At 39.9% G+C, this 24,506-nt stretch overlaps 2 protein-coding genes across 2 annotated transcripts in view; both read left to right on the forward strand.

The window, feature by feature from the left end:
• The first annotated feature begins 19 nt into the window (after nt 1–19).
• RAD9B (RAD9 checkpoint clamp component B) overlaps nt 20–24,506 on the forward strand; it is a 40,202-nt gene continuing 15,715 nt past the window's right edge. The window contains exons 1-10 of the mRNA XM_053589571.1: nt 20–170; nt 3,287–3,357; nt 5,011–5,160; nt 5,628–5,742; nt 8,507–8,606; nt 15,142–15,248; nt 18,363–18,469; nt 18,558–18,622; nt 19,146–19,268; nt 21,372–21,612. Of these exons, the coding sequence (XP_053445546.1) occupies nt 134–170; nt 3,287–3,357; nt 5,011–5,160; nt 5,628–5,742; nt 8,507–8,606; nt 15,142–15,248; nt 18,363–18,469; nt 18,558–18,622; nt 19,146–19,268; nt 21,372–21,612 (1,116 nt within the window). The 5' untranslated portion in view covers nt 20–133. The remainder of the gene's footprint in view (nt 171–3,286; nt 3,358–5,010; nt 5,161–5,627; nt 5,743–8,506; nt 8,607–15,141; nt 15,249–18,362; nt 18,470–18,557; nt 18,623–19,145; nt 19,269–21,371; nt 21,613–24,506) is intronic.
• LOC128584575 (40S ribosomal protein S29-like) lies at nt 16,126–16,380 on the forward strand. Its single transcript, XM_053589580.1, has one exon. The coding sequence runs from the start codon at nt 16,152–16,154 to the stop codon at nt 16,320–16,322; it is 171 nt and encodes a 56-aa protein (XP_053445555.1). The 5' UTR covers nt 16,126–16,151; the 3' UTR covers nt 16,323–16,380.

Genomic DNA, 24,506 nt, shown 5'->3' on the forward strand with positions numbered 1-24,506 from the left:
GAATTAGTGGGGGCAGAGAGGTAGGGTGGAGAGATGAGATCGCGAAACTTGGAAAAGCGCGGGCAACATCCGGGCACTTGGAGCCGTCGCGCTGAGGCGTGCCTTCAGACGTTGTCTTTCAAGGCTTGTAGCCATGTTGAAGTGCGGGATGAGCGGCAGTCAAGTCAAAGGTGGAGACGCCTTTCTTGCTTTCTGGGGTAGAGGAGGAAAATCCAATTTTTTTTTTTTTTTTGTAGAGACAGAGTCTCACTTTATGGCCCTTGGTAGAGTGCCGTGGCCTCACACAGCTCACAGCAACCTCCAACTCCTGGGCTTAAGCGATTCTCTTGCCTCAGCCTCCCAAGTAGCTGGGACTACAGATGCCCGCCACAACGCCCGGCTATTTTTTTTTTTTTGGTTGCAGTTTGGCCGGGGCCGGGTTTGAACCCACCACTCTCGGTATATGGGGCCGGTGCCTTACCAACTGAGCCACAGGCGCCGCCCGGAAAATCCAAATTTTTATGAGCATCTCCACTGTCGTGTTATTTTTCCAGTTTGCCTTTACGCACGAGGAGTGAGGATAAGAGTCCTGGTCACAGCCAGCCCTCAACCCATTGCAAGTCCTGTTAGTTTCTGAGGGGAGGATGAAGGCCCATCTCCTTTTATTTATGCATAACATTTAATATGGGCGGTGTCTGAGTTGGAATTGTAACATGGGGCCTCAAGCTCGGGATGGTGAGGGCTGTTTGGGGAGGAGTTGGTGTATAATTAATCCTTAAGCAGCAAAAATATTTTTGTGCCAATAGAAAAACGTAAGGCTGGATTTTCTTCCCAATTCTACCATTTTTGTTTGAATGCTCAACCTCAGACAAGTCGCTAAATCACTTTGGGGTTGTTTCCTCATCTGTAAGATGGAATGATAACTGCACCTTCCTAATGGGTTTGTTGTAGCCATGAGATGGAAAAGCGTATAAAGAGATCTAGAATAGATGGGAACGAACAGGAGCTATTATTATTATCGTAAATGAAACTTTAGAAATGGAAGTTGCTCCAGAAGAGTACAGTAGAACCTCCATAGTTGGACCACCTCCCTACATCGATAACCTCCTTAAATTGATCTAATTTTCATAGACCAAATATGCACTGATATGTACGTATCAGTACAGTAGGCCTCCTCTGTGTGTTGACCAGTTTGTTACAGTCCCTTGGGAAGTCAACTTAATACAGGTACTACTGTAGTTATAAAGCAATGGTTTCCTAAAGGTTGTAACCTGAAAATGGTCATAGAGAGGTATCTTGTGGCTGGCTTCTGGTGTGTTGAGGACAGCTATGGGACAGACTTTTTTTGTTATTGTTGTTGTTGAGATAAGAGTCCCACCCTGTGCCCTGAGCAGAGTGCAATGGTGTCATAGCTCACTGCAACCTCAGACTCAGGCTGTGGGCATTCAGCTGCCTCAGCCTCCAAAAGCCGCTGGAATTATAGGCACTCCCAATGGTGCGCCAGCTGGGTTTTTCATTTTTTTAGTGAATCCGGGTCTCATCTCACTCTTGCTCAGACAAGTCTCACACTCCTGAATTCAAGCCATTCTCCTGCCTCAGCCTCCCACAGTGCTGGGATTACAGGCGTGAGCCGCTGGCTATGGGGCAGTATTAATAAGCAGGAAAGGGAAGCACAAGTTCCCTACATCTGTGTGCTTTCAGAGGACTACGAACTTCTCTTTTGCAGAGTGTACCTTAGTTGTCAATAAGTAACTGTTTAATTTTGTTTTCTCTCTTAGATCATAAGCACTATGAGGGCAGGAATTGTACCTGTCTTATTGCTGTAGCCCAGTGCCTTGGGTTGTACTTGAAACATAAGTAGGTGCTCAGTAAATATTCACTGGATGAATAAAAGGTCTACATTAGGCAGCTCCAGGAAAAAGTGCTGAAGGTCAAGTGGTAAAAAGGGAGAAATGCCTTTACTTTTTTTTGGTGTGTGTGGGGGAGTCTCACTCTGTTGTGCCAGGCTTGAGTACCTTGGCGTCAGTCTAGCTCAAAGCAACCTCAAACTCTTGGGATCAAGTGATCCTCCTGCCTCAGCCTCCCAAGAAGATGAGACTATAGGTGCTCACCAAGATACTCAGCTAATTTTTCTATTTTTGGTAGAGACTGGGTCTTGCTCTTTTTTTTTCTTTTCTTTTTTTTTTTTTTTGAGACAGTCTTACTATGTCGGCCTTGGTAGAGTGCTGTGGTGTCACAGCTCACAGCAACCTAAGACTCTTGGGCTTAAGTGATTCTCTTACCTCAGCCTCCCAAGCAGCTGGGACTACAGGCACCTGTGAGAACACCTGGCTATTTTTTTGTTGTAATTGTCATTGTTTGGCAGACCCGGGCTGGGTTCAAACCCGCCAGCTCCAGTGCATGTGGCTGGCAGCCTAGCTGTTGAACTACAGGCACCGAGCCTGGATCTTGCTCTTGCTCAGGCTGTTTTCAAACCCTTGACCTCAAGAAATAATACTCTTGCCTCAGACTCCCAAAGTGCTGGGGGGATTACAGGCATGACCCATCACTCCCAGCCTTCCTTTCCCAGTGTATGCACTTGTGATTCTTAAGTATTGTAATCTGATTTTATGATCTGGAATTATTTTTCCTTTTTCATACTTTTCCATTTATGGCCATCCATTTTTATTGCAGCATAGTATCCCATAACTGTTTGCCATAGCTCTTACTTATTCATAACTCATAAGAACATTAACAGTATCATACTGGATCAGACCAATATTTCATCCAGCCCTAGCATCTCTTTCTGACAGGGCACTTAAATGTTTGATGGGAAAGTCTGGCATCTTTTATGCTGCCCTCCAACACCAGAGATGCATTTAAATATTTGTATTTCTTTCTCATGATTTGTTTTGACTTTGCTATCTGTGAAGCTATTAACTAAAACACTTCTGTCATGCTCTCCATGCACTGTTTTCACATTATTGGGAGAGGAGAGCAAATAGTTATTTCAATCAAGTTTTAAAATATGTCTGTATGGAAATTAGCTTGCCATCATAGCTCTATGCAACACTACAAACATAAACAAAAGAATTTTGTTGAATTTTATAATTTCACACACCACTGCAAATTTTATGGAGTTCTGGCTATGTGTCTGTCATTTCGCCAAGCGTATTATACTGTATTAAAGCTGTGTAGTATTAGTTTATAAAATCGGGTTTTTAAAATGACTTTATCTTGAGTCCTCTGAATGCTGAAATAGTTCTATGATTTGTTTTTATTGTTGGAGGGAGAGAATGTGAAAAAGCACCTTTCTTTTTCTCCATAGTATTTGGGAAAGCAATCCAAGCTTTATCACGAGTTAGTGACGAGCTGTGGCTAGACCCATCTGAAAAAGGTGTAAGTAAGAAAGTAAATTAACAGAAGTAAAGTAAGAAAGTAAAGTGTTAAGGCAAGAGAAGATGTTTAAAGATTCCAGTCCACATTGGATGTTAACCAGGAAATCCAGAAACTGTACTCATCGTTTTTCATTGTTTTTAATTTTATATATTTGAATACATTTTGAGCATAGTAAACTTGAAAATCATGCAGACAAACAATTGATTTAAACCAGAAGTTACAAACTGGTGGTCAAGAGACCTGCACAGTTTTTTAAAAATTTGAAATAATGAAGGAGGGAAGAGGAGGAAGGGGAGAGGGGAGGAGGAGGGGGATTGGCAGGCTCCCACCTAATGGGCACAATGTAAGGGTATATGGCACACATATACCTGGGTGAGAGACCACAACTACAACAGGGACCTTTCCTAACAACTGCAAACATTGTAACCTAATCATTTGCACCCTTATATTAATCTGAAATTTTAATAAATGAAAAAAATTGAAATAATACCCCATCCTTCCCTCTCTCACTGCCTGTTTTCTGCTCTCTTCTTTTTCTTTCTCATCTCTTACTCCATCTCTCTCTCCTCTCTCTCATATAGAATAAATTTATACTTTTATATCCTAAAAAAATTTGAAATAACTTCCAACATTAAAAATTGAGACAGGCCAGGCCACGTGAGGTGCAGTGGCTCACGCCTGTAATCTTAGCACTCTGGGAGGCTGAGGCAGGTGGATTGTCTGAGCTCACAGGTTTGAAACCAGCCTGAGCCAGAGTGAGACCTTGTCTCTAAAAATAGCCAGGCGTTGTGGCGGGCACCTGTAGTCCCAGCTACTCCAGAGGCTGAGGCAAGAGAATCACTTGAGCCCAAGAGTTTGAGGTTGCTGTGAGCTATGATGGCACAGCACTCTACTGAAGGCAACATAGTGAGACTCTGTCTCAAAAAAAAAAAAATTGAGACAGTCCAATTTTTCCTGCTTCTTGTGAAAATTCAGAAGACCTGCCCTTTGGGGCCTGCGTTTCCAAATGAAGTAGTTGGCTGAAAGTAGTTCTCCCCTTACACAATAAGGGGAGTATAAATATAAGTATAAGACTGCCAGTATGCTGTAGCTCTTTTGTACTGCCACCTCACACTTTAAAGTTAAGGCCCCTGTAGGCATTTTCTGTTGTAAATTTTCAATGTGCAAGATTTAAGATTTTTTTTTTTTGAGACAGAGTCTCACTATGTTGCCTTTGGTAGTGTGCCATAGTGTCACAGCTCATAGCAGCCTCAAACTCTTAGGCTTAAGAGATAAGAGATTCTCTTGCCTCAGCCCCCCAAGTAGCTGGGACTACAGACGCCTAGCACATTGCCCCGCTATTTTTTGTTGCAGTTGTCATTGTTTAGCAGCCCGGGCCGGGTTAGAACCCACCAGCCTCCGTGTATGTGGCCGATGCCCTAAGCACTGAGTATGGACACCAAGCCAAGATTTAACATATTGTATTCAGTGTTGATATACACACATGTATATACATGTGCAATTTTAACACATACTGAATAGTGCCATGGTTAACCTTCCATAGACTTATTTAAACATATTTCACTGTGATGTTAAACAATGGCATTTTAAAAATTAAACTATGGTTTAAAGAAAGTAGTTTTCTGCTAAATAGCCTTTATCTTATTTTTCCAGCTTGCTCTAAGATCTGTGAATTCTTCTCGATCGGCATATGGATGTATCCTGTTCTCTCCTGTGTTTTTTCAACATTATCAATGGTCAGCTTCAATGAAAATCAATGATAATGACACAACACTGAATTTAAATTGCAAATTGGGAATGAAGGTAAATAAACCAAGTGACCCTGGTTTTCTCTTATTCAGTAGAAAATTTGTTATACAGAACATAACATGTATTCTCTACTTAATACAGGGTGTCTCCAAATTCACCACACATAGGGAAAATGGGAAATTGTAGCTACATGTACATTTAGTTCCAAAATATTCATTACAAAATTATACAAATATTTACAAAATATTCTGTGTGTTGACCACCTCTTTGTAAAATTTTGTAATGAATATTTTGGAAATAAAAGTACATTTAACTGCTACAATTTCCCATTTTCCATATACCTATGTCAACTTCAGGGGTGACTTTTGGGACACCCTGTAGTTTAAATGACATGCAAGACAAGTCTATTCATTTATGAATATTCATACTTTTGTTAGTTTAAAAAAAAACTAATATTTAAGCTAATTTAAAAAGACTATATTAAGTACGTGATCAATATGTATAATGTATTTGTGTTACAGTCAATTCTGCCCATCTTTAGATGTCCAAATTCCCTTGAAAGAAATGTAGAGAAATGCAAAATATTCACCAAATCTGAAAAGTGCAAAGTAGTTATTCAGTTCTTCTGCAGATATGGTAGGTATAATTAAAAGTGGTTTAAAGTATGTTTTTCACAATATTTTTCATGTTTAGAATATTCAAACTGCATATTAAGACTCTGCATTGCATTATTCCTTAGAATTTGTGTAATTATACAGTAGAGCAGTTGTAAGTATTGTCTTACTGGTAGCTATAGAAGTCTTGTAAGATGTTTGGTTCTAATTATTTTCTTTTTGACTTATCAGTGGCACAAGCTTTACCTGTAGACAAAGCAATTTTTTTTTGAGAAAAGGTCTCGCTGTGTTGCCCCAGCTAGAGTGCACTGGAGGCTGCAAGGTCTAGGATAAATTACCGGATATGATCTTACTTTATCCTTATGGCAATTCTATAACATGAAGGTAAGTAAGATTATACCCATTTTACTGAGAGCAAAATAAAGGTTCAGAGAGTTTATGTGCTGTCACAAAGCTAATAAGAAGTGGAACAGGGGCGGCACCTGTGGCTCAGTCGGTAAGGCGCCGGCCCTATATACCAAGGGTGGCGGGTTCAAACCCGGCCCCCGCTGAACTGCAACAAAAAAATAGCCGGGTGTTGTGGCGGGCACCTGTAGTCCCAGCTACTCGGGAGGCTGAGACAAGAGAATCGCTTAAGCCCAGGAGTCGGAGGTTGCTGTGAGCTGTGTGATGCCATGGCACTCTACGGAGGGCAATAAAGTGAAACTCTGTCTCTACAAAAAAAAACAAAAAAAAAAAGAAGTGGAACAGAATTCACACCCACATCAAGGCTTTTAAGCATGCTCTTTGAATCATTCTGCTATTACATGAACTAAAAAAAGTTCAAAGGAGGGAAAATGTTATTAAACACTGGCATTTTGTAGGAAAAAATGAAGAAACATAAATACATTGCATTGGTTCCAGAATTGCGGAAAACGAATCTATTCCTAAATAATATACTAAATGTATTCAACCTGATAATGTTTTATCTTAGATCAAGGTGACAGGTCTCCAAAAAAGGGTGCTCTGGGTTGAGTGAAAAAACAAAACTCTGATTTATACATGTATATTAATGCAGTGATGTGAAAAGGTCTGGGTTCCCACTTCAAGGTTTTAAGTTTTTATAAAAGACTGTTCTACAAATGTGCTAGGAACTTCAAACCAAGTAAAAATATTTTAATAACTTATATGATTTTTAGCCTCTGATATTCCAAACTGACAAATTTAACATCTCTCAAATAATGATTGTCCCTTAGCTGAACTCTGAAATAATTCTTTGGAAGAAAGAAAGAGGGAAGTTCCAGATTGAGTTTATATAGAAGTGGCAAGCAGAATGTCAGCGTAGCATCATTAGGTATTCCATGGCCACGAGCAGCTGCTATAATGCTACTGAGAGGTTGGTGGACTGCCTGCTGGGCCCAAAACTGATCTGTGAGTCTGTGGCCTTATAAGAAGTTCATGCCAGGCTCAGTGCCTAAGGCTCAAGTGGCTAAGGTGCTAGCCACCTACACGGGAGCTGGCGAGTTTAAATCCAGCCTGGGCCAAAAAATAGCTGGGCATTGTGTCAGGCTTCTATAGTCCCAGCTACTTGGGAGGCTGAGGCAAGAGAATCGCTTGGGCCCAGGAGTTTGAGGTTGCTGTGAGCTGTGACGCCACGGCACTCTACCCAGGGCAACAGCTTGAGACTCTCTCTCAAAAAAAAAAAAAAAAAGTAACAAATGTTATCAGTATATATTGAGTATTACAGTTCTAATATAGAATTATATACTTTCTTAAAAAGTGTATATTTTTTGGCTCGGTGCCTGTGGCTCAAGCGGCTAAGGTGCCAGCCACATACACCTGAGTGGGCAGGTTTGAATCCAGCCTGGGCCTGCCAAACAATAATGACGACTGCAACCAAAAAATAGCCAGGCGTTGTGGCAGGTACCTATAGTCCCAGCTACTTGGGAGCGGAGGCAGGAGAATCACTTGAGCCCAGGAGTTGGAGGTTGCTGTGAGCTGTGATGCTATAGCACTCTACTGAGGGTGACAAAGTGAGTCTCAAAAAAAAAAAAAAAAAAAAAAGATTAGCTGAGTGTTGTTGTGCAAGCCTGTAGTCCTAGCTACTCTGGAGGTTGGGGCAGGATTGCTTGAGCCTAGGTGTTTGAGGCTACAGTGAGCTATGATTGCATCACTGTACTCCAGCCTGGGTGACGAGAGTGAGACCCTATTTCTTAACAGAAAGAAAGAGCGAGAGAATGAGAAAGAAAGAAAAAAAAGAAAGAGGGGCTCGGCGACTGTAGCTCAAGCAGCTAGGGTGCCAGCCACATACATTGAAGCTGGCGAGTTGAATCCAGCCCAGGCCTGCCAAACAACAATGACAACTACAACCAAAAAAATAGCCAGGAATTCTGGCAGGCGCCTGTGGTCCCAGCTACTTGGGAGACTGAGGCAAGAGAATCGCTTAAGCCCCAAAGTTTGAGGTTGCTGTGAGCTGTGACGCCATAGCACTTTAACCCAGGGCAACAGCTTGAAACTGTCTCAAAAAGAAAAAGAAAAGAAAGAGGGAGGATGAAGAAACTACCTGTATTTGAAAGGGATTTTGGAACTCTGCTACTGCCTAGTCAGAGGGTGTGATGTGTTGCTTGGTGTCCACTAGGGGACGATAAACACATTTCATTAATGATGTTTCCCCAAGGTCTACTATGCTCCTGCCAAATAGGAAATGTTAGTTTATTATTTTACTTTGGCTGTAAAACTTAAAGACCTTTAAAATTTGTTCATTTTGCACTTAAAAATTATTAATAGGTTGATTTATTCTTTTTAAGGTATTAAAAGAACTCATAATATCTGTTTTCAAGAAAGCCAGCCTTTGCAAGTTATTTTTGAAAAGAATATGTGTTCTAATACACTAATGATTCAACCAAGGTAATGAATTCTCTTTTGTTTCTTTTTCTGAATATACTAATAGTATGGTCACCAAGTAAAGAATTAATGCCAAATTTTTTCTATCATATATATATTTAAAGCTAAAGCTTGACTTGGAGACATAATCTTGCAGAGTCAAGAGAAAACTTTGCCTTTTATGAGAATGTCTCAAAACAACAAATGTTGGCATGGATGCAGAGAGATAGGAACACCTCTACACTGTTGATGGTACTGCAAACTTGTACAACCTCCGTAGAAAGTACTATGGAGATACTTCAAAGAACTAAAAGTAGACCTACCATTTGATCCAGCAATCCCTTTATTGGGTATTTACCCAAAGGGAAAAAAAGACATTTTATAAAAAAGACACCTGCACTTGAATATTTATAGCGGTACAATTCACAATTGCAAAGTTGTAGAAACAACGCAAGTGACCATCAATAAACATGAGTAGATTAATAAAATGTGGTATATGTATACCATGGAGTACTACTCAGCCATAAAAAAGTGGTGAATTAATACCTCTTGTAGTAACTTGGATGAAACTTTAGACCATTCTTCTAAGTAAAGTATCACAAGAATGGAAAAACAAAACACCACAAGTTCTCAGTATTAAATTGGAACTAATCAATCAATGCTTAATGTACACATATGGAAATAACATTCATCAGAAATCAAGCAGGTGGGAGGGGGAAAGAGAGTGAGTAAATTCACACCTAATGGGTACAATACACACTATTTGGGTGAGAAATACAATTATAACTTCGACTTAAAGTATACAAAACAATTTATGTAACCAAAAAGTTTATACCTCCATAATATCTTGGAATTTTTTTTTTTAAAGAGGAAACTTTGAAAAAGATAATAGTAGAGAAGAAAAAAAAATAATTGCCTGATGGTAGCAGTAATAATATAAAAATATCCCATCAGGGGCTTTTCTTTTCTTTTCTTTTTTTTTTTTTTTTGAGACAGAGTCTCACTATGTCACCCTCAGTAGAGTGCTATGGTGTCACAGCTCACAGCAACCTCAAACTCTTGGGCTCAAGAGATTCTCTTGCCTCAGCCTCCCAAGTAGCTGAGACTATAGGCGCCCATCACAGCGCCTGGCTATTTTTAGAGATGAGGTCTCCCTCTGGCTCAGGCTGGTCTCAAACTCGTGAGCTCAGGCAATCCACCTGCCTTGGCCTTCCAAATGCTAGTATTACAGGCGTGAGCCACCACACGTGGCTGCATCAGTGGCTTTCTACATCAAGTTCTCTCAAAAGTGATAAATACATTATCTCATAATAATTTTCATTTATATGATACCTATTTGAGTCTTAGAATGCACAGCTTTTAATATTTTTTTTACGTGAACTGATTTTATCCCTAAGTGTTACATTTTTTCTGTGGATAATCTCAGAACTTCCATCTTACCGCCCCTGCCATTTTCTCTGTTACAAGTGAATCTGTCAGTCTAGCCCACACTCAAAGGAAGGGGATTAAATATAGACTTGAATACCAGGAAGTGGGGATCACTGGGGCCCTCTTTCAGGCTGCCTAATACAGATAGTCCTAGAAAAGGAATTACTGGCACTGGGCACGGTGGCCCATGCTTATAATCTTAGCATTCTGGGGGGCTGAGGTGGATGGATTGCTTGAACTCAGGAGTTCAAGACCAGTTTAAGCAAGAGTGAGACCCAGTCTTTTACTAAAAATAGAAAAAAACCAGCCAGGCATTGTGGCCATACCTGTAGTCCCAGCTACTCAGGAGGCTGAGGCAAGAGGATTGCTTGAGCCCAGGAATTTGAGGTTGCTGTGAGCTACAGTGATGCCATGGCACTGTACCCAGGGTGACAGAATGAGACTCCCTGTCTCAAAAAATAAATAGATAAATAAAAATTAAAAAGGAACAAAAAAAGGGAATTATTGGGTGGGTCAAAGACTTGCACAAATTTTAAATTTGCACAGATACTACTACTAAATTGCCATCTGAAAAGTTTGTGCCAGTTTACATTCCCACCAAAAGTGTAGAAGAATCCTTTTAAGCAGAGAATATAATCAATTTTGAAATAATTTTGCCAACCTGATAGTTTTGCTAACCTGGTAGTATTATGAGATTTTTTTTTTAAGACAGAGTCTCACTTTGTCAACCCCCAGGAGAGTGCTATGGCATCACAGCTCACAGCAACCTCAAACTCTTGAGTTCAAGTGATTCTCTTGCCTCAGCCTCCCAAGTAGCTGGGACTACAGGCACCCACCACAATGCCTAGCTATTTTTTTGTTGTAGTTGTCACTTGTTGTCTAGCAGGCCCAGGCTGGGTTCAAATCCACCAGCCCCAGTGTATGTGGCCAGCACCCTAACCACTGAGCTACAGCCACTGAGCCAAGAGATGTTCTTTATTTTTGTGTTTTCTTTATTACTAGTGAGTTTGAAGATTTTCATGTATTTATTAGCAATTTGTATTTTTCTTCTTCCCTTTTGAATTGCATGTTCATGTTGTCATTTTTTTGTATGAATTTATTTAGTGTTTTGTATAACATTCCCCCTTAACTGGAAAAGTTCCCAAATGAATTTGGTAGGTGTTGACATTTTGACATCAAGAAATACTGTTGGGTGGTGCCTGTGGCTCAGTGAGTAGGGGCTGGCCCCATATCCCAAGGGTTTGAACCCGGCCCTGGCCAAAACTGCAACAACAACAACAAAAAGGAATAACTGTTAAACTAATGTCTATTGTTAGGTTGACACTAAGATTTCATAAATTCAAAGGATGTCAGTTTTATCCAGCAACACCTCAGTTTCAAAAAGAATGTAGAACTTGGAATGCAATAATAAAAAGGCAACCTAACTAAAAAAATCAAGGAAAGGGGCAGCACCTGTGGCTCAAAGGAGTAGGGCACTGGCCCCATATAGTGGAGGTGGAGGGTTCAAACCCGACCCCGACCAAAAACTGCAAAAAAAATCAAGGATTTTATAGATGTTTCTTCAAAGAAGATGTCCAAGTGGAAGCAAGCACTTGAAAAGATGCCAACATCATGAAGTCATTAGGGAAATGCTAATCAATTAACCTTAAATCTATGAATTATGTCATATGTGAATTACATCTCAATAAAGCTTTTTTTAAAAAAAGGAAGCCCAGGATAAAAGGATATTTGGGATGTTGAGAAAACCTTGAAAGTAATAAATAATACTTGAGGAAAGTAACAGAGGGAAAGAATACAGGGAGCAGACTCAGGTGGGTCTCTAACATAATTAACTTGAATTGTATTTAAACAGCCTCATTTTCTACTATCTACTTTTATTTATTTATTTTTATAAGAGGAAGGGCTTTATTCACAGGCAGGTAGCTTACGGCATAGAAGAATTCCAAATGACCGTGCTCCCTGGTCATTCGTTCCCTTTTTATCTCCAGTCAGAAATTTCCAACCCACAGGTACCATTCTCATTGGTCTGTTTGAATCAAGTGGGAGATGCTGTTCCAACCCCCACAGAACTATAGGATTTCACAGAAGTAGAAATTTCCAAGTTCCAGGAAGTTAAGTTTGCAAATTCCCAAGAGCTAAGTCACCATGGAGAAGACACTGCAGGCTCGGCGCCTGTGGCTTAAGCAGCTAAGGTGCCAGCCACATACCTCTGAGCTGGCAGGTTCAAATCTAGCCCAGCCTGCCAAACAACAATGATGGCTGCAACCCAAAACTAGCCGGTGTTGTGGCAGGGGCCTGTAGTCCCAGCTACTCGGGAGGCTGAGGCAGGAGAATCGCTTGAGCCCAGGGAGTTGGAGTTTGCTGTGTGCTGTGATGCCATAGCACTCTATCTAGGGCGGAGAGCTTGAGGCTCTGTCTCAAAAAAAAAAAAAAAAAAAAAGAGAAGACCCTGCAGGTGTATCCTTGTGGGCTCCTTAAAAAGACCTGTTTTCCTGGACCTCACCCTTCTCGGGTATCCTCTCTCATTCTCCCTTTTGAGACTTCATATATATTTTAATTTGGGGTCTAAATATCAGCTTGCTTCTGCAGGTGCTGATATTAATCACTTTTCACATTCAACTTTACATCACTTTTCTATAAAATCTAAGGCACAGAAGTATTTCTGATCTGTCCTATAGCTTCTTTCCCAGTTCCTTCTGTTGCAGCACTGTCACATGGCGCTACAGGCAGTAAACTTCAGAGTCACCTGGCTGGGCTTTTTATTTCCCTGGTCTGGATCAGCTCGCAGATTTCAGGGACTGTGACTCCTCTCAGGTTCTCTATCCAGGCTTTGATTGTACCATTGTGGTGGGCTAATATACATATGAGTTTTCTCTTTTCCCTGTGTCACATCCCTCCTCCCCTTTTCCCAAAATCCAATTAAGACAAGTCCCTTGAGGAGTTTCCTTAGGCTTTAGCCATGCTTGACTAGCTAGCTCCCAGTATGTGGCTGGAGCAGGGCATGTTGACCATCTTAAAAGTTACCTTTGCTTCCCATGGGGCAGTGAAGCTCTCTTCAGGCGAGGATTCCTTTCATCTTCACTGCTGTGAGTGTTGGCAGGATGATGGTGTAAAGTCCTTTCTTTCTATCTTGGTTTGAGGGGGACCGGGTTCTGATCCTTGACCTAGACTTGATTTCCTTGATCCCACAGAGAAAGGATGTACAGACACAAAAGACTAAATAGAACAAGGTTAATTATCCAAGTGGAGACCCTCCTTGCTATTCCTCCTAGGGCTTTTGTCTGTTCAGTTCAGTCTCTCCCAGTTCTTTTAGGAGTCCCTGATAAATAGCAGAGGATTGATAGAGGCCTCTTTGAACAACACCAGTGGCAAGGCCTATAGCCAATTAAGCTTTGCTTCCTGGAAGAGTTTACTGATTCTTGCTCTTATGGCCCTGTTCATACACTTTACCCTGCCCAAGCTTTGAGGCCTATATGTCACGTATAGTTTCCAGGTGATATTCAAAGCTTTAGCTATCATTTGGATTAATTCTGTTGTAAAGGCTAGTCCATTGTCAAATTTAAACCAGCGTGACCATCACATGGTTTAGATTGCCACTCTGGTTTAAATTTGACAATGGACTAGCCTTTACAACAGAATTAATATATATTTGTGGCTTTGTCTCTCTTACACTGATGGGGATGAAGTCAAGGTTGTGTTCAGTGTAAGAGAATGAAACCATTTAGCAATTACTTACAAACATTTACAGTTTCTGGACTTTGAGGCTAAGGTTTACCCAATGAACATTAGTATTCCTATTTACAAACTTAGCACAGTTCTTAAGATAATACATAGTTTTGAGAGTTCCCACAGAACTGATCCAAAGTTCTGGACAATTCAAGTGAATATTCCTGAACATCAGTTGGGTATGGTACCACTTATAAGACCATGTCACAGTCATACCATTTACTAGGAAACTCTCCTTTAGGTTCCAATTTTTCCTGAGGTATCACATCAGGAAATGTTATTGGTGGATATCTGGCCAGTTTTTTTTTTGTAGAGACAATGTCTCACTTTACCACCCTCAGTAGAGTGCCATGACATCACAGGACTCACAGCAACCTCCAGCTCTTGTGCTTAGGCAATTCTCCTGCCTCAGCCTCCCGAGCAGCTGGGACTACAGGCGCCCACCACAATGCCTGGCTGGTTTTTTTGTTGCAGTTTGGCCGGGGCTGGGTTTGAACCCGCCACCTTCTGTATATGGGGCAGGTACCCTACTCACTGAGCCACAGGCGCTGCTCTCTGACCAGTTTTTTCAAGGGACTTAATTCCTTAATGCAATTAGGACACCTCTGGAAATGCTATTCCAGCCAAAGCCTTGGTAAAATAACCAGTGCCTTCATCATGTCCTTGCTTTAGATGTCTCCCTGTGCAGGTACCAGTTCCTGCATGCCAGTTCCTCCTGGTGTTTGACTCTTGAAGACCTGCCAGGGGGGTCCTCTGTCCTTGGCATCCACACAGGGAGACCAAGCTGCCTCCATGGCACACTTAGTGGTTCACTTTGCCCAGGCTGATCATGGCCCCCTACGTGGGTGTCCAGAGGATTGGTGGCAACTACCAGGTGCATCTGAGCCTGTTCTCTCCTCAGGTGGTCTTGTTTCCTGATCAGGGAACCAAAAATGTTGCAGGAAGACAAGGCCCAACTGAGAGAAAGAGCACCTAAGAGGTGTTTATAAGAGGAAGGGCTTTATTCACCAGCTAGGAGCTTACGGCATAGAAGAATTCCAAATGGCCGCACTCCTACTATCTACTTTTAGAGAATGATCTCAGGTCAATTTTAAAAAATATATTGGGCACGCAAGAACATGGAATTAAAGATATTTTATTCTAATATTTTGTTTATACTGTAGCTTTCACATATTTTACTAAGGACATATTTTGCTATTCTTTTGGCCTTGAAACAGAGTTACAATTTAGAAATATATCAAAAATTATAACAGTTTATATATAAGAAAGAAGATAGGCCTTTTGAGTAAATTTTCCTAAATCCAGGCCAACAAATTTATTTCCAGATTAATGATTTGAATCTGAGTTAATGTTATATTTTTCTTATTTTTCAAATAATGTTAATACTGCTTTTTACATTTTATAGGTTGCTTGCTGAGGCAATTGTTCTTTTTACATCCAATCAGGAGGAAGTTACTCTTGCTGTTACTCCACTGAATTTTTGTCTCAAGAGTTCTAGTGAGGAATCAATGGGTGAGGATTATATCTGTCACAGTGTTTTGATAGATTATTACTTATTGAATTTCTTGCTTACTAACCATACAATAAATACCAGTGGCATAATATTTATTCCTGCCTAATAATAAGCCCAGACCCATCTAAGAAAGGTTGGAAACATTTTTTTTTTTTTTTTTTTTTTTTTGTAGAGACAGAGTCTCACTCTATGGCCCTTGGTAGAGTGCCGTGGCCTCACACAGCTCACAGCAACCTCCAACTCCTGGGCTTAAGCGATTCTCCTGCCTCAGCCTCCCGAGTAGCTGGGACCACAGGCGCCCGCCACAGCACCCAGCTATTTTTTTTTTGGTTGCAGTTCAGCCGAGGCCGGGCTTGAACCCGCCACCCTCGGTATATGGGGCCGGCGCCCCACCGACTGAGCCACAGGCGCCGCCTGGTTGGAAACATTTTTAAGAGATTGTGGTGCTTAGAAATGGCACAAAATTGTTTAAAATTTAACATAACCCATAATTAAAGTATTTGGCTTTGAAATTCAAGTTGTTTTAAAATCAGGAAAATGGTTACAGAGAAAAATATGTTTTTTAGTTAAGATTTTAAGGTGTGGCCGGGCAAGGTGGCTCACACTGTAATCTCAGCACTCTGAGAGGCTGAGGTGGGCAGATTGCCTGAGCTCACAGGTTCCAAACAGCTTGAGCCAGAGCAAGACCCCACTGCTAAAAATAGCTAGGTGCCTGTACTCCCAGCTACTGGGGAGGCTGAGGCAAGAGTATGGCTTGAGCCCAGTAGTCTGAGGTTGCTGTGAGCTTTGAAGCCATGGCACTCCTCTACTGAGGACAAAAATGTGAGATTCTGTCTAAACAAACAAACAAACAAATAAAAAAGGAGACCCGGCTCTTGCCTCGTTGCACTCCTGAAAGCAAGATGGGGCACCAGCAGCTCTACTGGAGCCACCCGCGAAAATTCGGCCAGGGTTCTCGCTCTTGCCGCGTCTGTTCAAACCGGCACAGTCTGATCCGGAAGTACGGCCTGAATATGTGCCGCCAGTGCTTCCATCAGTACGTGAAGGACATTGGGTTCATTAAGTTGGACTAAGTAATCTTCCTTGAATGGATTATCCAGGGGGACGCCACGAAAGAAACCAAGCTAATGCAATACATCCACAGATGGACAACACATGTACATAAAATAAAGTTGTAAAAAAAACAAACAAAAAAAGGAGACCCGGCGTAGTGGCTTACGCCTGTAATCCTAGCACTCTGGGAGGCCGCCGTGAGTGGATTGCCCTGAGCTACAGGTTCGAGACCAGCCTGAGCTAGAGAGAGACCCCCATCTCTAAAAATAGCCCGGTGTTGTGGCAGGCACCTGTAGTCCCAGCTATTCTGGAGGCTGAGGCAAGAGAATCCCTTCAGCCCAAGAGTTGGAGGTTGCTGTGAGCCGTAATGCCACAGCACTCTACCAAGGGTGACAAAGACTCTTGTCTCAAAAAAAAAAAAAAAAAAAGATTGTAAGGTGAGCTTCTCATCTTTTAACATCCTTGTGGTTAGTATAAAAAAATTCAGAGACAGCAATCCCACTGAGATGATTTTTGATAACATAAGAAGAAAAGGTAGCTTTGAATTAGAAATGGGAAATATATTCCAGATAACAAGTATATAGGGCAGAAAATGTGAATATTCTCTTAAGTCAGCTCTTCCTAGATGAGCTGTTACCTAGACAAAATGGAAAAACTAAAGCACAATTAAATTAGGAGTTTTGGTCTCAGGAAAATTTGCTAGGATCATTTTGGGATAACAAGCTATTTGAGACTCTGTGCCCTTGGATAATTTGTTTTTGATGATAGCAATAAAGAGAAAATGCCAGGGAAGGAACTGTTATTATTATTTTAAAGTGGAAAATCAGTGGAACCAGGGCTTAAGTTGGGTCAGATGACTTCTATAGTTTAGGCCAGGTTCTGGTCTAAGTAGTTTACATTTATGAATTCATTTGATCTTCATAACAACTCTATGATATAGGTACTGTTTTTATCCCTATTTTACACACAAACAAGTTGGAGCACAGAGAAACTATGTGCCTTGTCTGGTGTCACACGTTAAGTGGTGGATTATGATCTCAACACATAGTGGGCTCCAAGTGTAGGCTCGTTAACACTGTGCTTTTATTGCTTCCCTCAAGTCTTATCCAACATTCTTTTTTGGCCCTCTGGAGTGCATTATCTGGAAAATATATGCTTGGCTAGTGAAAGGATCTGTTTTATGTTCTATCATGCCATTTCTGAATAAGGATGGTCATTTAGTAACTAGGAGACACTGTCCCTGTGAGTAGCTTTCTAATGAATAGTTTATACTTGTAGCTATGGTTGACTGGGGACCCAATTATTTAATCTTATTGAATTTCTTCTCTGCTAGCATATTGGGAGTGACATGAGCCTTGTTGTTTGAAATGAATGTATATTTAAGATATTGTCTGGTCCTTTTAAAAATATATTTCATTTAACTTTTGTTCTTACTAGTTACACAATTCATGTTCATTGAAGAAAATAAAAATACCAAAAAAAAAAAAACCCACAAATAAAACAAGTCACCTGAAATCTACTCTGCAGAGATAAGGACTTTTATTTTTATTTATTTATATTTAGAGATAGGGTCTTTGTCATCCAGGCTGGAGTACAGTAGTATAATCATAGCTCACTACAGCCTCAAACTCCTGGACTCAAGTGATCCTCCAGCCTCAGCCTCCCAAGTAGCTAGGATTACAGGTGCATATCACCGTGCCTGACTAATTTTAAAAACTTTTTGTAGAGATGGGGATCTAACTTCATTGGAATTTATATGGCATGGTGGCTAAGTTCTAAGAGTGTTGCAGGGGACAGGAAGCATAGGGTGCTAGTCTCTTAAGGCCTATGCCCAGAAACTGCCACAGAGTCACTTTATCATATCCTATGGATTAGAGTAGTTATAAAGCCACCCAAATTCAAAGGCAGCAGACATAGAAATATACCGCATCTCTCACGAAGGAAGTCAGAGAATTTGTGGATATATTTAACCTACCACTTAGGGTTATATTTTTGTATTAAAATTTAACAACTAACCTTTAGGACTAATTTTATTTTTGTTTTCGTATAATGTTAAGCAGATTTGACCAATTCTGTGTACAGTGAGATGTTTGTCAGCCCAGATGAATTTGATTACTTTCAAATTGGAGTGGACACTGAAATAACATTTTGCTTCAAGGAATTGAAGGTAAACAAATATGTATATCAAATTCAAATTTTCACTGGTAATTTAAAATAAAGATTTCAAGATTTTTTTTCTTCTTCTCTTCTTTCAGGGGATGCTGGCATTTTCAGAAGCAACACATGCTCCTATATCTATTCATTTTGATTTTCCGGGGAAGTAGGTCCTTGGGAACTTTTCTGAGTTTGTTTCTTTTCTTTTGTTATGTATCAATAATAAAACTGTTTGGATCATTTTGAAATTTATTAACACCTGAGGAATTTCTTACCTTTCCTAGTAACACTTAGCAAACTAAAATTTTGAAAGATGCCAAAACATAGCATTTTTAAAGTGGCACCTTGATTGAGACAGATATATTCTTCTGTACAGTAAAACATTTATAAATTTGACATGGTGCTGAATTAATTGCTTAATTAGAAAATTATCCATGGTTTAAACATGTTTAAGAACATGTTTCAGAACTAAAATTTTAAATGAAATTGGGTTAAAATGTGTTTTATAAAATTTGATCTGACGATTTCTAAGGATCCTTTCAGCTTTCAGGACTATGATAACTTGCAAAAATATAAAAAGGCTGTCTACTTCTGTTTCTTTTACTTCAGAATTAAGTATTATTTTCTAATGTGTTCCTAATGTCTATCTGAAAATCAGAGTTATTTTTGCTCTGACTTTGTCTTTTTAGGCCTCTGGCTTTAAGTATTGATGATATGCTATTGGAAGCTAATTTTATTTTGGCTACATTAGCTGAAGAGCCAAGTAAATCATCTTCGCCACAATCACTGTGTCTTTCACAGAAGCAGAAAAGGTAAGGCTGTGTTTTAGGTTTGGGAAAAGCCATCACAATCTAATTCTGAGATAATTCAGTAGCATTTACTTATGGAGGGTGGGGCGTGGTGACTCACACTTATAGTCCCAGCACTCTGGGAGGCTGAGGCAGGTGGATTGCTTGAGCGCCAGAGTTCAAGACCACACCTGAGCAAGAGAACCTATTTCTACTAACAATAGAAAGATTAGCTGGGCATCATAGTAGGTACCTGTTGTCCCAGCTACTCAGGAGGCTGAGGCAAGAGGATCACTTGGACCCAAGATTTTTAGGTTGCTATGAGCTACAATTACTTCTGGCATTCTACCCAGGGCAACATAGCCAATCTTGCATTGGATATTTGCTTTTTCTCTTCTGACTAGAATTTAACAGGACTGTCTGGTTTAACTGTGTTGTTATCCAAAACTCATTTACAACTTTCATTTTTATTTTTTTATTTTTTTTTGAGACAGAGTCTCACTTGTCACCCTTGGTAGAGTGCTGTGGCATCACAGCTCACAGCAACCTCAAACTCTTGGGCTTAAGTGATTCTCTTGCCTCAGCCTCCCAAGTAACTGGGCCTATAGGCGCCTGCCACAATGCCTGGCTATTTTTTTTGTTGCAGTTGTTGTTGTTTAGCAGATCTGGGCCAGGTTCAAACCCACCAGCCTCGGTGTATGTGGCCGGCGCCCTAATCCCTATGCTACTGGCGCTGAGCCCATTTCCAACTTTTAATTGTTTTTTTAGGAGTGATAGTGTTAAGTTTCACAGGAAAGTCTGTATTTACTCCTTAGAACTCTTCCTCAGATATAGGGGCCTCCGATATAGGGGCAGCAATTCCTTCCTTCCTTCCTCCCTCCCTCCCTCCATCTTTCCCTCTCTTCCTTCCTTCCTTCCTTCCTTCCTTCCCTCTCTCCCTTCCCTTCCTTCCTTCCTATCTCCCTTCCTCTCTCTCTTCCTTCTTTTTTTTTTTAAAGACAGAATCTCACTCTGTTGCCCAGGCTGGAGTACCATCCCCTCATAGCAACCTCAAACTCCTGGGTTCAAGCGATCCTCCTGTCTTAACTTCCCAAGTAGCTGAGAGTGTAGGCAGCTGGCTAATTTTTTTACTTTTTGTAAAAATGGGGTCTCCCTGTGTTGCCCAGGCTGGTTTTTCTTCCTTTTTTATTTTTATTTTTTCCTTAATAACTTTTTTTGGAGGAGGGAAGGGATGCTTCATTGTAAGAGAAAAACAAATTTATGGGAAATTTATAAAACAGAGGAAAGTACAAAGAAGAAAATAAAAATAAAAATAAATTTTAAAAAGTAGAACTTATTCTTAATTGCATCACCCAGAAATAGCTACTGTAAACTTTTTGGCTCACTGTATTTTCTTTCAGGCTTTTTGTTTTGCATATATATATTTTTTTTTTTTTTATTTTTTTAATTTATTTTGAGACAGTCTCACTTTGTCACCCTTGGTAGAGTGCTGTGGCATCATAGCTCACAGCAACCTTAAACTCTTGGGCTTAAGCTGGGACTACAGGTGCCTACCATAATGCCTGGCTATTTTTAGAGATGGGGTCCTGCTGTAGCTCTGGCTGGTTTCAAACTCTCAAGCTAGGCAATCTCCCCCCACCTCACCCTCCTAGAGTGGTAGGATTATAGGCATTAGCCACCATGCCTGACCCCATATACTTATATTTTAAAACAAGATTGGGATCATATAGCTATATAGTTCTATATCCTGTTTTTTCCCCTCCATAAAATCTATCATGGGCATGGTCTAATATCATTAATTATGATTTGAAAACATGATTTTTGATGACTGTAAAATTTTATCACATAGACAACAATAATTTATTTAACTTTTACCTTAACGTGGTCCTATTGTATCACAAGATGTCCCAGGCACACTGGGTTGCTTTACTGAAAGATGCATATTTATCAAGAGAATTTCCAAATTATCATGTATATAAATCTTAACTTTCAGCAATTAGTTCCATTTTATTTCAGTACCTTTCCTAAACCAGTGCTATCATTGTCATCCTACATTGCTACAATTGTTATATAAAAATATATTTTAAAGTAAATAGCTCATTCATTTAATCCCTGTTAATACTTTAGGTCAGATGTAATGCAGTCAAATTCAAAGGCTGATGAAAAGGTAACCAGCCAGGCACTGGAGTGTATCTCGAGAAAAGCAGCACCCAAAAGGCTTTATCCTGAGGAAACTTTCACAAATATCTCTATGATGGCAAACTGTGGGAACCCTATAATGAAAAGTATGGCTGGAGACATCAGCAAAGTATCAGAGAGTGGTATCAGTGACGCAGAGGAAGTATTAAGGTCTCCATATCTCAGGAAGGTAAAAGGAAAGTGTTGAGATAAAACCTTGTCTCAGTCAAGGATGCTCATCATCTGTTTTCCTTAGCAATCTCCCTGCCCTTGCCTATCCCTAATATCCTGAAAATCAATATTCTTATTTTTTGATAAGGGAAGGGTGAAGCTAGTCTCAGATGAAAGAAAGATTAATTTATAGAATATCAACACAAAATAGTTAAATTGCTCAGTCACTTAATTTCTAACAAAGCATATATTCAGGTAGGTCACTTGCCCTTAAGAATAAATGATTGTTTATCATATATCTTTGAATACAATTAATATGCTAAAGTTAGATAATTTGCTTCCTCAAATAAGTTTCTTTCTAATTTTATTTTTCAAATTTGATTGAGAAATTCTTTATTCATAGTGGTACAAATATAAATGTCATCCCAACAAATATCACATATTCCTTCATAGAGGTATCCCAGTTAATAACATTTTGTTATATTACTAACATTTTACTAGATAGATGATAAGCTTCACAAATACTATGCTATTAAACCTTAGGAAATCTATCTAATTGAAGGTAAAGATAATTTATTAGAAACTTCCAAAGTTATCTGAAATATTGATAATCCAAATTTTATGTGTTTAATGTTTCATTTAAGCTTGTTTTGCTGTTGCTTATTATTAGGGATTTGGAAATACGAGTTTCTTAAAATTAGAAAGTTGAAAGAAAAAATGATACTTTTGAACATCACCATCTTATACTATCTATGTATGACTTTGGGGGAAGAATTTGGATGGTAAACTAACTTTAATCATTTTGATGCCATAAATAATTATTGACAATCTATTGTATGTCCAACACTTAGGGCAATTTTTTCTTCTTGTATATTACTAGGTTGGCCTAAAGTGAAAACTGAAATCTGTTCTCATTATACAAAAACATTTACATGTCCTGTTTTTTGCCACATGTATTGTGCTTACTTTTTCATAGTCAACAACAGGAAATCATTTTTCCTGCTGCTTCAGGTCCCTAAAATTCACTAAGATTGCCAGATTGCTCACTAGAGAAAGTGACATTTAGAATGATAAGCTCCATGAACACCATTATAGTACTCTTTACTCCAGTTTCCTATCATATCACTAAATTCTAAAAAGAAGTCTCTATTTTTAAAGGGAATTGTTTGCCTTAATGCAGCAAATCCCTACAAAGCTGATATGACATTATGGGTAAATGACGTAGACTCTAATCAAGTTCTGTCTGAACTACTATGGTCTTCAACCCAGCCCCTAGGCCTCCATTCTCTTTTGCTCTGGTTCTCCTCCAGTGTCTACTAAACTTTTGTCCAAACCTTAGATTTACAGTCAGACACAATTAATTGCACTGATAGATGTAACTGGCACATAGTTGTGTTCCATAAATGTTGGGTGTTATTGTTACCTATCACTCTTCTGCTTTTAAAACTCTTAGATTGTTATGCTTCTACCATTAAGATTAAGCCTAAACTCCTTAGAATGGCATTAAGTAACTTCCCTGGGTTATTTAATATGATCTTCACATGGCTTCCTCCTTTTCTGCTCCCAGACCCCCAAATGCACACTAGGGAAGGAACAACAGATAGATTTCCTCTATTGTACTCACACCAGTCATTTGGTTGAACAAGCTGAGTTGAGAATAACCCCGAAAGCTCTTTAATTTACTTGATTATATTATCTGCTAACTCTGCTGTAAAGTTACTGTTTTTCTGTTAGTAAGAATCTTGTGGGGAGATACTTTCAGACTATGTAAATATCCTGTTTCTCATACTTTTTGGCAATCTTAGTGAATTTTAGGGACCTGAAGCAGCAGGAAAATGATTTCCTGTTGTTGACTTGAAAAATTAAGCACAATACATGTGGCAAAAAACCAGGAGAGGTAAATAAATGCTTTTGTATAATGAGAACAGATTTCAGTTTTCACTTTAGGCCAGACAGTCCTTGCCATGCACACTGGAGGATACTTGTCTTTGAACTGGACTAAAGATACAGCTATTATGATGCTAATAACATTCTTATCATAGTATTTTTTTTATTATTAAATCATAGCTGTGTACATTAATGCGATCATGGGGCACCGTACACTGGTTTTATAGACCATTTGACACATTTTCATCACACTGGTTAATATAGCCCTCCTGGCATTTTCTTAGTTATTGTGTTAAGACATTTACCTTCTGGAGATTGCTGTGAGCTATTATGCCATGGCACTCTACCCAGGGCAACAGCTTAAGACTCTGTCTCAAAACAAACAAACAAACAAAAAACCTACTCATTCCCCATTACTATGTTAGGATTTGGGGATGGAGCATTGTAGTGGGCTCTGTGATATACCACCCAGACTTCCTTTGAAGGAAGGTCTTGCTGTCCCAGTTTGTGGGAGAGCTCTCAGGAGCCCCCTTTAGCTGTCAGCACCTTCAGGGTCTGCCTCAGCTACAAAGAGTGCTTCGTTCAAAGTCACACCTTCCAGTGACCTTTTAATATGAGGAAAGAATAAAGGCCTAGTCACCTAGACCCATGTCTGGACAACTCCCCTTCTTCCAAGATGTCCACATCCTGGAACCTGTGAATATGATTCCTTACTTGGCAAAAGAGACTTTCCAGATAGCATTAGTAAGTCAAGGATTTTGAGATTGGAGATTGTCCTGGGTTATCCGGGTGGGCCTGATGTAATCATAAGGGTACTAATAAGAGAGGGGCAGAAAGGTCAGAGTCAGAGACGGAGACATGATGACAGAAGCAGAGATCAGAGTGATTGATTGCTGGCTTTGAGATGCAGGAAGCGGCCAAGAGCCAAGGAATGCAGGAGGCCTCTAGAAGCTGGAAAAGGCAAGGAGGCAGACTCTGCCCTAGAGCCATCAGAAGGAACCAGCCCTGCTGACACCCCCATTTTAG

Source organism: Nycticebus coucang, chromosome 4 (assembly GCF_027406575.1).
Source record: "Nycticebus coucang isolate mNycCou1 chromosome 4, mNycCou1.pri, whole genome shotgun sequence".
Lineage (NCBI taxonomy): Eukaryota > Metazoa > Chordata > Mammalia > Primates > Lorisidae > Nycticebus > Nycticebus coucang.

What these genes read in the sequence shown, in the direction of transcription:
- LOC128584575 (XM_053589580.1), top strand. Translation starts at nt 16,152, where the DNA reads ATGGGGCACCAGCAGCTCTACTGGAGCCACCCGCGAAAATTCGGCCAG.